Raw genomic sequence first — 13259 nt, forward strand, 5'->3', positions numbered from 1 at the left:
AAATTTTGTCATCCGTAAAGTTGTGTCTTCCTGTTAATTCGAATACTGAATATTCTATCGCATATCAGAACATCGTTTACAGCGACTACGTTGGATAATACTTGTAAGAAATATCCAAATAACAAGGTAGGCGAAAAATTACAATGTAAATTAAATTGTAAAATTAAAACCTAAGCTCGTGACAATCTGAATCTTTATAAGCAAATTATTTTTGCTTATACAGTTTCAGAAAAAAATAATTGGTATTTTGAAATTAATTTAGAATTTTGTTATCAATCCTTTAACAAAATCAACAATAAGTCGTCATCATTATCATCGGATAAATATATATAAATACGAGTTTAGTGTAAAGACGTGTTGTTAGTATTCGCTAGAGTGGACATTATAAAGCGAAGTAATTAATATCGTTCTAGTTCAATATTGATAGAGAAACTCACGTAAAGTCCAGAGTCAAAGAGTAAAATCCCTGAGGCAACTTCTCGTTCAAAATCGTTACCGTGAGCCTATCGTTAACAAATCCCATAGCAACTGTGCAGAGAAAGAGATAGAATATACATATACGTTGATTCTGCTACGATGGGAAGATAGCTTGAAAATAAATATTGCAAACATCATCGTATTTTTACGATAAAGTCATAAAAAAATATTAATCTATCGTTCGATATTTTTTTTATTCTTTTTACTATTTACATGTTACATTAAATGATTGATCGAAACTCGTTAACAAGAAAAATAATAAATAAATAAAAATACAAGAAAGAGAGAAAGAGATAGAATTTATTGAAGTTCATGTTTCGATAAATTTGATCGGAAACTGTTAATATTTATTTTTCGAAATTCTTGATAATTTTACTAGTTAAAAGAATGAACGTTATTTTACATAGGATAAATGATTTAGGTATTCATTTGTATATTTATGAATAAAATCATGGTAGTCTTGAAGAATTTAAGTAAATCCAATTAAACGAGTAATATTTTTAGTTTCGTGGCAAACGAGAAATTAGAATATAACTCACAATAGGATTTAATCGAGTAATGCAATGTGAAACGGAGGACGAGGTTAATTACTAACGGCTCGCCGAGCGATTAGCATCATCGTTTATGGCTTTCGAATCTACCAGTTATCTCTCTTTGATTCGAACATCGACCGAATCCTCCTAATGGTCGTGCCATTAGACAAGGGCTAATGACCAATTGCAGAAAGGGTTGTCCTCTGTGCATGACACATACACATATACATATGTGTACGTATACACATTATTCTAAAAGATAGTAATATAGTTATCGTTACCTGTATCAGATCAATCGAAAGTATTTAAATATTTTACATATTCGAAAGACGTCAAACACAAATGATTATATTATAATTCGAGCGCGGATGTTTATGATAATTCATATTTTTATATAAAACAGGTACAATTATGGGACTTGAATAGAAATAGAAATTTATTTTGCCATTAAAAGCTTCTACAAATATAATTTTCATTTAATATATGTTTCGCATATTTATATTTAAAAATGATTATTATTATTATTATTATTAATCAGAGTAATATCGATAGCAGTAATATGAAAAATGCAATTTTTATATCTATAAAAATCTGATTAAAAAAAATATTCTACCACAGTTGAAAAAATTTGTATGTTAACGCATCTGGAAGATAACCGGTCTGCAGTAGATTGTAATAATAAAGGTATTAATAAAACTCTCAGCTATCCCCTCGAGGCCATATTTTATCAGGAATTAGCAGTGTTAACTTTGACAAGGACGTCGGCAAGAAGAATTAAGATAAAAACGGTTATCGACGAGTTCTCAGAAAAAAAACTACACCTGATTTTCGATCAAACGATTTTTCTATCACACTTTCTTTCTTTCTATCTTTCTTTTTTTCTTTCATTTATCTTCTAATGTTTAAATTGATTAATGGACTCGAACCAAATTCAAACTAACGAAAGTTAGACAAAGTCTGTTTAATTTCTCTTTCATTCTCGTTTTCTTTGATATACCTCTCGAAGTAACGATAACGTTCACGAGTTTGGTCTCTAGTATACTAAGTTCATATGTATGTACAAAAATATCAACGATCCTCCTCCATATGAGCTCGAAGAGGACAAGAGGAAAAGAGAAGAGAGGAAAATCGTCGGAGAAGTTTGACTGGGTTAGAACGGTAAAAAGAAAAGAGAGAAAAAAAGATGAAGAAGAAGAAGAGGAGGAGGAGTGGGACGACGAGTTAGTGGATGAGGTAGAGGATGATGATGGGGAAGGTTGGGAAGAGGGGCAGGGGAAAGAAGCAGTAGCACTCTTCTCCCTGTCCTCGCGCTTGAGAGAACGAACGAATAGAAACAGTCGTCATACTCGGGTCTTTCGCGACAGACTTATTTTTCGGATATATCCTCTAATAACAATAATAATAATAATAGAATTAAATTAAGAGTACCACAAATAATGAACTTTATTATTCGCACATTATTTATTCATATTCGTCGGGGTGAGAGAGAAGTTAGCATTCAAAGTTTTCATTCTGATCGAAATATCGTTCGTTTAATTATTTAAATTCCCGCCAAAAATTTCATCCCCTTTTATAGTTGATGTTTCTATACATTATTTTTTTTGTAAAGAAAAAAGAAGAGAGGTATAAAAGATTATCTGTTATTTGTGCTTTTTTGTTCTTTTATTGATTTAAAGAAGAATATAGCACAAATGTCAAACTTGAGAAAAAAACGATAATAATCAAGAATTTACATTGTTCGTTTGTTTCGACTCTATTAAAACATATCTTTGATAAACCCGAGAATCTCTACCCTTCGAAAAGTGAAAAGATAAAAGCAAGAGGGAAAGTAAATTTAAAAAGGAAAGAAGGAGTGGATGCACACATATATGTGGTGTGTGTTTATATTTGTATATATATATATATATATATATATACATGTAAAAAGAGTAGGATTTTCATTTCATGGAAAGGTCGAGGTAAATATTGACACCTGCTGACACAGCTGGTCGGGTCGAACTGTTGTATTCAGGTATAAAATAAACGGAGGGTAGAAAAAGGTGACAGTGCACGAAGAACCACGTGCCGATCGAATGGGATTATTTGATCTCCCCCACTACAGCTTACGATATCAACGTCAATTTTCAACCAACCACGAGGTTACGTCTTCGATCGAATCATTCCTTTCCCAAAACTGTTTTGTCATCGCGGTGTTTTGTCTAATTGTTATTAGTGATTATAATAAGTGAATTTTTCTTCATCATTATATTCTATTTCTTAATCTTCTTCTTTTTCTTTTTTTTGTTCTTTTCTATAAAATTTTTACATCATCATTTAAAGAAGTCGATCAAATCGATCCGCAAAATTTCGAAACATTTTTATACACGAGTTATAATCGTCATGAAGATAATAGTGATAGCTATTTTACTGGCTTGTAGCTTCGGTAAGTGTTTTATAGAATATATCATCTAATATTAATACTTTACCGACCGCTTTTTAACAGCATACGCACGTCCGACCAGCCGCTCAGCCTCAGATTTTTCTAAAAGATTCTAATAACAAATTACTGTTCATGTAATGATAATGATTGTTCATCGCTATGTCAACCGATTAATAAGCTATCGGTCGACGACAAAAAGCTGAATAATTAATTTTTATTCGGTAAGCGTAGGCGACAAAAAAGCCTATCAATAGGCTAGCGGCCGGTAAAGTGTATATCATTTTAAATTAAGAAAATTAAATGATATTCCCAATTGTTTGTCTCTTTTTATTCGTTTCACACGCGAATCGATCAAAAAGTGAAGAGATTTTTGTCTTTCATTTCTTCGTTGTTGTTTCTTTTCTTTTTATTAACTTAAGAACTCAACGCATTTTCAAAAAAATATCCAAAAAATGTTTTTTTCCTCGTAAATCGTCGTATTAATTATTACCAAGCTTAATTTAGTTTCCAATTAAAACCTTCCTGTGGACTGCCACGTTGGCGTGTTTATGAAAAAAGAAAAAAAAAAGAGAAAAAAATAAAGAAATTACAAAAATACGAAAAAATAAAATTTGAAAAAAAGGAAAATAAAAAGAAATGTAGAGAGAAGGACGAACGAAATTGCGTTAACGAGGAAGGCGCTTTGAAATCTTTCATAATTAACGAACCCTTTCGTTTTTCATTGGTACTTTTTACTTAGAAACGAAATTTTTCGTTTCGCCCTGTTTGTCGTCGAATACAAATTTTTTTATCGAAGGTTAAAAAAAAGAAATGCTAACGAAACAACAAAAAAATAACGAAAAATTTTCTAGCAAAACGAATGTACGAACCGTTTTTCTTTTTTCTACTATATTTCATGTTTAAAAATATTTTTCGATCGCTTCTTCCAATAATATTAACGATAATAATAACAAAATAATAAAAGAAAATAACAAAAGTAATATTAATATCAATAACAAAAGAGATAATTTACATTTTAATATCAAAAGACAAAATTTATGGTACGGATTAATCTATAAACTTTAAAGATAAGAAGATAAATGATTATCTGCCATTCTGCAAACGACAATATATCTAAATGTCAAAGACAATAATTGATTAAAACTTTGCGAATGGAATATCGAGCTATTACAAAGATTAAACGATTCCATTCGTTGATTGGAAGTTTCTGTTTCTATACCAAACAAATTATCCAAACCATCCTTTAGTACAATAATAACAATTAAATCATTATTCTCGTCAATTTCACGTCGTTTTAACGAGCTAATCAATCCCATAAAAATAATTGCGATTATTGACAAATCTATTCGCTCAATATTAATAGATAAATATATTAATATAAATTAAAAAGAATATTTTTCAATTCACTTATTATCTTTGTTAATTATCATCTTGTTTCCAAATTGATTAAAATTGCAAGAAAAGTTGCAAGTTTTCTTATAAATTTATTTATTCAAAATAAATAGGTTTATAAATAATGAATTCAGAATATACATACATTAATTTATTCAATTACTTATGAATGTTAATTAACACTTTAATAACAAGTTGATTAGAAATGCTTCTAATATTATATGCAAAAAAAGATTGCAAATTTATTCGTTAATAATTCATTTGGTTGGAAATAGAAAACAATTGTACATGCATTAAAGTGAATATCGATAAAAAGGATTCTATTTCGAAGCAAAAGGTGATGTAGATAGATTTGAGTTTATTGGCACACGATCGACGGAAACGGAAGTTCATGCTCTCTCGGAAAAATAAACAGAAGTGGTCGATGTGCTCAATCTGATGAAGTTTCATGATTCGTGGCTCGTTTCAAGCGTAAACGAAAGTAGAAAAAAAAAGAAACTGACTCTAAAAATCAAATGGTTTATAAACGTGATCGATAAAACCCGTTCGGTAACATAAACGATTTATTTTCCTTTCTCTCTCTCTCTCTCTCCCTCTCTCTTCTTTTTGTGCAACACGAAGATACAGTAACGAGTGAGTAATAGAATGAAAGGGAACAAATCAAAGAAGGATTTATTTACGAGGAAGTATTTTAAAAAAAAAAGAAAAACTAAAATATATTTCCATTTATATGAACCAGCAATAAGTGAAAAATTGAATGATTTTGTAAGTTGCTTTCATCATTGCACTTTCATCATGCCAAGAGATACGGATGTTTCTTAATTATGAATATCAAGTATTCTAAATTATTTTATGTACCATTCACCACTCGACGACTCGTGTATTTATGGATCATTATGTTGCATAGAACTATTCAAATTATTTTCAAGTGAAATTCCTTTGAACTAAAAGTTTATTATGAAGTTAGTTCGAAATTTCGTAATTATGTAAATTATGACGTAGATGCTAAAACACGTAGGATGTAGATACGTTGATATCTTAAAGTGATAATACATACTTCAAAACCTACAACGCTCAACTTCACATTTGGTTTGACCATTAACCGGAGGTTATTACCGAGTTAAGTTCAATGTTACATCCTCTGCTACGGTTACGCTCTGATCTCTCCTCTCTTCCTGCAGCCTTCGATCTTATTGATGAATTGTCACAACGACATTGTTGCTATTTTTCAGCCTTCATATTCTTTTAATGACCAACAACTACATTCTCTTATATAACTCGATTTGTTTCAATAAGAGGAGGAAAAAAATTAACTAATTACAGAAAATAAATAAATAACAAATATTTACTTGTAGAATTTAACCTTTCAGATAAATTATATTTGGCCAGTCTTCATATCCGTTTAACGGTCAATAATTTAATTACCTTACATAAATTTATTTGTTTTAAACAAAGTAAGAACAACAAAAATTACAGAAAATAAATAATTCAATAATATCCTTTAATTCTTTTTTAATAAAATTCGATAGAAAATTTAGCAAAAACTATATTTTATTTTATTTCGTCGAGTAATAATTTTGATATCGATGACTTTCTTGTTCAAGCTAAACTAAAGACAGATTTCCTAGCATGTGTTTTAAAAACGGAACGTGACATTGTGCTAATTCCATGAATATGTATGTCTCTTTTCTTTCTTTCTTTCTTTCTTTCTTTCTTTCTTTGATTCAGCTCCATTTCTAAGATAACTGAGTCATTTTACATATGTTAGTATCTTTCGTACGTAACTCCAAATTCCACAAATTCCTTACAACCCTAAACGTCATAGATGTGTCTATCTATTATTAGTGCGTGCTATGATATTTTTATTATAATAATAACTATGTTGCCTAATTCACAATAAATATTTACTTTTTACCAGTTACATTCTCTTTATTGATCTTACTTGCCAACAAAAAAAGAAATTCATGCAAAAATGATTGAGTTACTCATATCTTACAATTAAATCCAATTTTTTAGTATACTGGTACTAACAGTAAAATTATCGAGAATAGAAAAATATTCTTTACCAACCAAAATAATTAACTAATATTTAATTTTAACAATAATAATTATATTTGAATAATATTCTATCCCATATAACTGGTTAATTTTGTAAAATCGATTTTTTAATATTATGGCGATACTTATGGAACATCTTCTCTTCATATCTTTCATGTTTGTACATTTTATCACTAGTTTTTTATTATTAATATCATCTTTTTATAATAATTAAAAGATAATATCCCGTTTGGGAAAAAGCATTTTTTTCATAAAAATTCATTATATTATATGTAAGTTTAGAAGTTAATGTAATTCACATTTCACTTTTTCTAACACATTTCGTTTCGACGAATTTAACGTTGTTGATACTTCTATTCAAATACATTTCTCAATGTAAACAAAGCATCAGGAGTTACATAGACTAGATAGTACACAAGGAAAAAACAGTTCGTATTCTAAGTAAAACATACACGAGGAAGAGAAAGATGGTGAGATAGAGAAGAGAACAAATAGGAACTTATCTAACCTATTCCTATATGTGTATTACACATATTATACTCTTTATACATGAAACACGAACATATATGTGTATATATATAGTCATACATGGATCGTTGAATTAATAACGGAGTCGTAATGTATATCGCGAGCTCCTTTCATTCGTACATAGAAGGTACTTAATTAAGGGGAAGCATTTATTCATCTCCGCAGTACCTACTACCAAATGAAATGGATCTCCTACAACTGAAGCAGTTAATATCACGATAAAACTTTTAAGTAATTTTGGTGATAACGTTCTTACGAAGTTTTCATCGTATTAGGATGTTCGAAAAGTAAATTCGTTTTTTTGATAAATCCAATTTCTCCACTATTTCAACAGTCCCTTATATTTCGTAGTCATTTCTTTCAATTTAACGACCTATAAGTATCGAGTTAAAAAAAAAAAATAAAAACTAATAGTAACAGGAGTCAGATTCATAAAATATAAACGGAAGAATCTCTGGCTTCGATCCACTCATGTGATCTTCTTCGTGCAAGCACGTGGTAAGAGATAGAACATGGGATTCAGGTTGTTACTATAAATAAAATCGGCTTTGCGAACGTGCCGTGTTGGCGTCAGAGTTGAATAATATTCGAACAATTTCTATTTGACAATCTTCTATTTGAAATACTATTTCAAATAATAGATTTACAATTGAATTTAAATAAGTATACTCTCGTGATCATGACATCGAGCAATCAAAGAACTAATAAATCAAACAATCGAGAGTCGAAAATTGAGTATCGAACATTGAAAAATCGTTGATTAACGTTTAAACATCGGAATGTATAAATATAATGAAGGTTTTTAAGACGCTTCATTAACTGTCGCGGCGCCAACGTCGTCGTAGTCGATTTAGATCAAGTTTGCACTCGACAATTTGGTTCACTCAAATATAAATTTAATCGACTTTACCTAGTAACATGTCGACGAACTCATAACTAGAAATCTGACAATAACACTTAATACACTTCTATTATTTTCTTTTTTTTTAAGATTGAATTTAAACTAATTTTTTCTTTCCTCTAATTTTTTTTTTGTTTATTTTTTCTTTAACTTTGTAGACTTTATGTAACCAAAGTTATAGTTACGATCCACTTCAGGCTAAGAAAAAAGATAAAAGTTATTTTGAACTGATGTTATTTATAGCGTGCGGTAATAGCTACTCTTTTTATAAATATATTCAAAGAAATTGTTATCCCTAGGATCCGCGTCACCAAAGTCTAAACATTTCCAATCTATTCGATGAAGATGCAAAAGAAATTCCAGGAATATTTTTAACATAGGTCAATGTCAATCTTCTCGATTAGACGTGACACTATATGTATATTATTAGCATAGTATTAAACTGAACCTGCAATAAAAACTCGTAAATTTAACTTTTCTTCGAAATTATCGTTAAAAGTTATCGATTTTTATTATTCATTATTATTCTTATTTTTATAAAAAATATTTAAATGTGTTCATAGTAGTAAATTGTGCAAAAACAAAAAAGAGGAAAAAAGGAAAAGAAAAGAGAGAGAGAAAGAGGAATTATTGATAGAAAACGTCGATAGGGTAGGAAATGAGAGGGTTGAAAAGAGAACAAGCAACGTGTTAACCGACGATATCGGAAAATAAGAGCAAACCGCAAGCAGGGCCGCAGCTACTGAAGGGAGTCTCACAATTGATTAGGAAAACTTCCGAAAGGAAGGAAAGAAAAATCTAAAGTGTTTTTAGAGATCCAGGTTGAACCACGAAGAAAAGAAAGAGAGTGAGGCCTTATGTTAATGAATGGCAAATTATCGGAAAAGAGACCGCTCGAAGTAACAGGCTTCCATGAGGTTATGGAGGTCGACAGGACCTCTGCCCCTTTCCCTTTCACTTCTATCACCGTCTACTCACTATCTCCCTCTCTCTCTATCTCTCTCTCTCTCTCTCTCTCTCTCTCTCTTCTTCTCTCTCATTCCTTCAGTCAATTTCCAACTTAAACTTGATTTCTTATCAATAAAATACGTGTCCAATTAAGATTAGAATCAGTTGATTTCACAATAAATTTGACATTACGATCATATTCGAATTGGTCGCAATTTTATATTATTTTATTTAATGCGATGTCACAAACTAAGTTATGTCATAAAAGTTTAATAAAATATTAGTGATAACATGTGTAATTAATAATTCTTAATCGGTAAGGATTATAAATGTGAATCGATATTTCAAATATCTGAAGTGCGGCCCTGTGCGAATACTACTTGACTCTTCTTTCGTCTCTTATTTTACTATATACATATATAGTTCACGTATAAACTTAAATGTGTGTATATAAGTACAGCCATTTACACTCTTATCGTTAATACTAATAATAAAATTAATCTATAATAATTTAGTATATAAATTTTAGCATGATACGAGTGTGGATAAAATAATTTGTTCGTAATTTTTATATGATTAAAATTATACACGTAAAAAATATCATACATGAACCGAAGGTGTAAACGATTAGAAATTATAATTAATTAAATATAAAAATATATTATTTAATAATTTTGAGGTATTATTTTAACTGAAATTATTTAATTGAAATAAATATAATATATTAAAAAAAAAAACAAGTGAATCTCTTATTGTAAGATCGAGATAAAATTTGTCAGGGTGTACTTGAAAAAAATGTTCCCTCATATCAACAGGGGGCGTAGCTCAGATGGTAGAGCGCTCGCTTAGCATGCGAGAGGTACCAGGATCGATACCTGGCGCCTCCAAATGTACATTTTTTTTTTTATTTAATTTAATTGGAACATCTCAAATTGCAAAAATACACAATCGAAATTATTTAAATCTTTTTATTAACAATTATCATTGAAATAAATAAAAATAAATCATCATATGAATAGAAAAAAATCTTTCTTTATAGTAACACACACACACATTTGAGATAGATAAAGTTACATCTTCATTTCTATTTTTTTCTTCTTGTCTCTTTTTATATACTTCTAATTTGATACTAGGATTAGGATTTTTATTCGATCAAATTTTTATTTATCTTTCCTGCATAAAATTTATTCATATATAGAAGAGTTATAAAAATAAAATAATATTAATAAACCTCTTTTGAAATTCTTGATGAAGATAATCGAAAGAAGATCAGCAAAACCGGTTGAAGTAAGAACAACACAAGGCTACGAGAGCATCGTCGTCCATTCCTATAGGCACGTTTAACAGACACATAGAAACACAGATATATACACACAGAGAATATCGAGACAGAGTAGTAGATAGGTATAGCGTTTAGAGACATTCTACCGCGCTGCCCTAAGCTCGCTTAGCTCTTCGACGACCTCTTCGACGATTCTGTTTCCCGCTTGATTCTAAACTACGATTTACCAACAACCGTCGGATAAACTAGTACTGATTTGTGCAACGTGCTTTCTCTCTAATCCGCCTCCTAATCGCACAAATCTAGGCGAACCGACCAATCCCAGAAGAGAAGATGACGATTGGTCTCTTCTCCGCATACTACACGCCTTCCGTCCTTTCATCCTTTTCTTCTTCTAAGCAACCCCTAACCAAACTCTACACTCTATACACTATTAAAGAAACTAGATGGTTTCAAAATTTATCCAATACATCATATTTAATTGAATTAAATGAAGCTGATCAAATATGAATTAGATGTAATAAGTAATTGTTATTATTATTAGTTATTAGTTCATATTAATACGCTATAGAAATGTTAGAATCGCGCGCATGTGCATAGACTTAAATATAATAGTTGTTAATTCAATTATGAAGAAAGTTAAGTATCGATAATTATTATGGATTATCATTGAGTACTTACACGTAATGTAATTATTAGAATCACGTAACCATTTATATTTAGAAAAAGTTTATACTTAAATACAGATAATATAAAATAGAACAAATATGTAACTTTTTTTAAATACATTATCTAATGTGAAATATTCGTCACCACAGGAATAGAGGAAAATATTGAAACTACAAATGTCTCTCGTCTATTTGTTTGGATTAGTATGGTATAATGGTCATATCATAGTCATATCATAGTATATCATGGTCAATATCATAGCATCCTTGCGATTTTCTGTGATCCTGGTTTCTACCTTGCTCAACATTCTCAGCAATGTCACCCGAACACGTTAGAATATTCACGTTCTTACTAGTATTCTTTATAACATTGTATTAGTAGTAGAAAACTGTTGAGAAATACGAAATACTACTACATGGAAAATTACAGCAAAAATATTCTAATAAAATAGAGATCTTAAAGGATTGTATAATTCCAAATAATAATAATTCTAATGATCAAAATTAAATAAAAACGAGAACATTAAAAAATATATTTACAAATATTTTTGCTATTATATTGCTATAAAACAACAGCTAAAAACAAAATAAATGAAAGATAAATCCATATCATTATTATTTATTTTTACAACATATAATTTTACGATATTAATGATCGAAATAAAATGAAAATAAACTCGATATAATTTTTACTTTTGCGTGTAAAATAAAAATCTTTTTTCTTCCGATTGGTCGAACATAACACATTTATATATTTCACTCACGTAACTAAACACAATCAATACACGTGATTGCAGTTAGTCGAAGGGTATATGTGACTCCGACTATTAAACGATCCTATTTAACAAGGTCACGACCGAAGAAGCAGCTGCACACGTATACACACATGCGGACTCTCGTACACTTACACAAATATAGGCCTACAAACGTCAACCCCTCTGTTTGCGTGCTCTCCTGTTGAGTCGCATGTTTTTTCTTTGTTCAACGTTACAGATTTTAGCGGCCATTATTACGGGCGTTGCGTGACAAACGTGTCTAACAAGGCACGAAGAGCGTGCGACTCAATGGCCTTCCGTTTCAATAGATACTTCAATCATATACATTTATTTATGCGTGTAAATATATCAAAATTCACGACAAATTGTTTATTAAAACAAAAGAAATCTTAACTAACTCATAATAAATTTATTTATAGGTATGATATTGTTTTTTATTACGTTTTATTTAAAATTATAATTGCATTTGTTTTCTTATTATTCATATTATAACATATATTTTTAAATTAGTGTGTACGCGCGGAATATATAGATAAATATATATTTATTTATAGAAAAGAGTAATATAGTTATTTAACAACAATCGTTTTTATAAATCAAAGTGGGAGAAACATAAAAAACGTATGCTGTGAAAGACATATATACATGAGGACAACGTTTAACCACACGTGATAGCTATATTGACTAAAAGACACTACGCATGTTATGCAACCCTAATAATGCGTGTGTGAATATGGTGACGTAATATGCGTGCCACACGCGCATTTAGAGCATATCGACGCGACAACTGCGTGATTTCTTCTCGAGTTCATATGTGACATCAAGTCGATATGTAAGTATGTGTAGTATATGTAGTTATGTAGCGCTTACTATACATTAGAAGTTAGGTTTGACAATACGAATCGTTTTAGAAAATGGACGCTAATATTAGATCTACCGAAAAGTTTTGTCTGCTTTTCAATTAAAAGAAAATAATACAATTCAATACATTTATTAATATTTACTGAACAATATAACATCCAGAAACCGTTGTTTCAGTAAATTATAAGAGCACATATGTATATAAAAATGCAATGGTAAAAAGAAGAAGCCATATATTAAATAACATTATCAGACCGAACTTTCTGATATAGACTTAATATATTCTATTAAATATTCAAAGTTATTAGAATAATTATCAAGTATATAAAATTAGTAAGTAAACAACAAAAATTTGATTGTAGAGACCTTTTGTTATTTTATTAGAGTTAAATTGATATTAGATATATCTGATTTAA

General features: G+C 29.7%; 1 protein-coding gene, 1 long non-coding RNA gene and 1 other non-coding gene across 5 annotated transcripts in view; 2 read left to right on the forward strand and 1 right to left on the reverse strand.

Moving 5' to 3' along the window:
• Window positions 1-289: 289 nt before the first annotated feature.
• Window positions 290-2248, reverse strand: LOC106793695. Its single transcript, XR_001382454.1, has 3 exons — window positions 1832-2248; window positions 1017-1262; window positions 290-528 (listed from the first exon to the last, which is right to left on the reverse strand). It is a non-coding gene; the product is annotated as an uncharacterized LOC106793695 (long non-coding RNA).
• Window positions 2249-2552: 304 nt separating this feature from the next.
• The window catches only part of LOC106793691 (xaa-Pro aminopeptidase 1-like), a 31109-nt gene continuing 20402 nt past the window's right edge, over window positions 2553-13259 (forward strand). Inside the window, exons 1-3 of one of the 3 annotated variants that reach the window (XM_014760831.1) lie at window positions 2843-2883; window positions 2963-3148; window positions 3330-3432. In XM_014760831.1, the coding sequence (XP_014616317.1) occupies window positions 3083-3148; window positions 3330-3432 (169 nt within the window). In that variant the 5' untranslated portion in view covers window positions 2843-2883; window positions 2963-3082. Of the gene's footprint in view, window positions 2634-2842; window positions 2884-2942; window positions 3149-3329; window positions 3433-13259 lie in introns of those variants that run through there. The other 2 variants (XM_014760832.1, XM_014760833.1) reach the window with 2 other exon arrangements.
• On the forward strand, window positions 10071-10143 carry Trnaa-agc. The gene has a single exon. It is a non-coding gene; the product is annotated as a tRNA-Ala (tRNA).

The sequence above is a fragment of the Polistes canadensis genome, unplaced genomic scaffold, assembly GCF_001313835.1.
Source record: "Polistes canadensis isolate GaletaPanama2010 unplaced genomic scaffold, ASM131383v1 scaffold_17, whole genome shotgun sequence".
NCBI lineage: Eukaryota > Metazoa > Arthropoda > Insecta > Hymenoptera > Vespidae > Polistes > Polistes canadensis.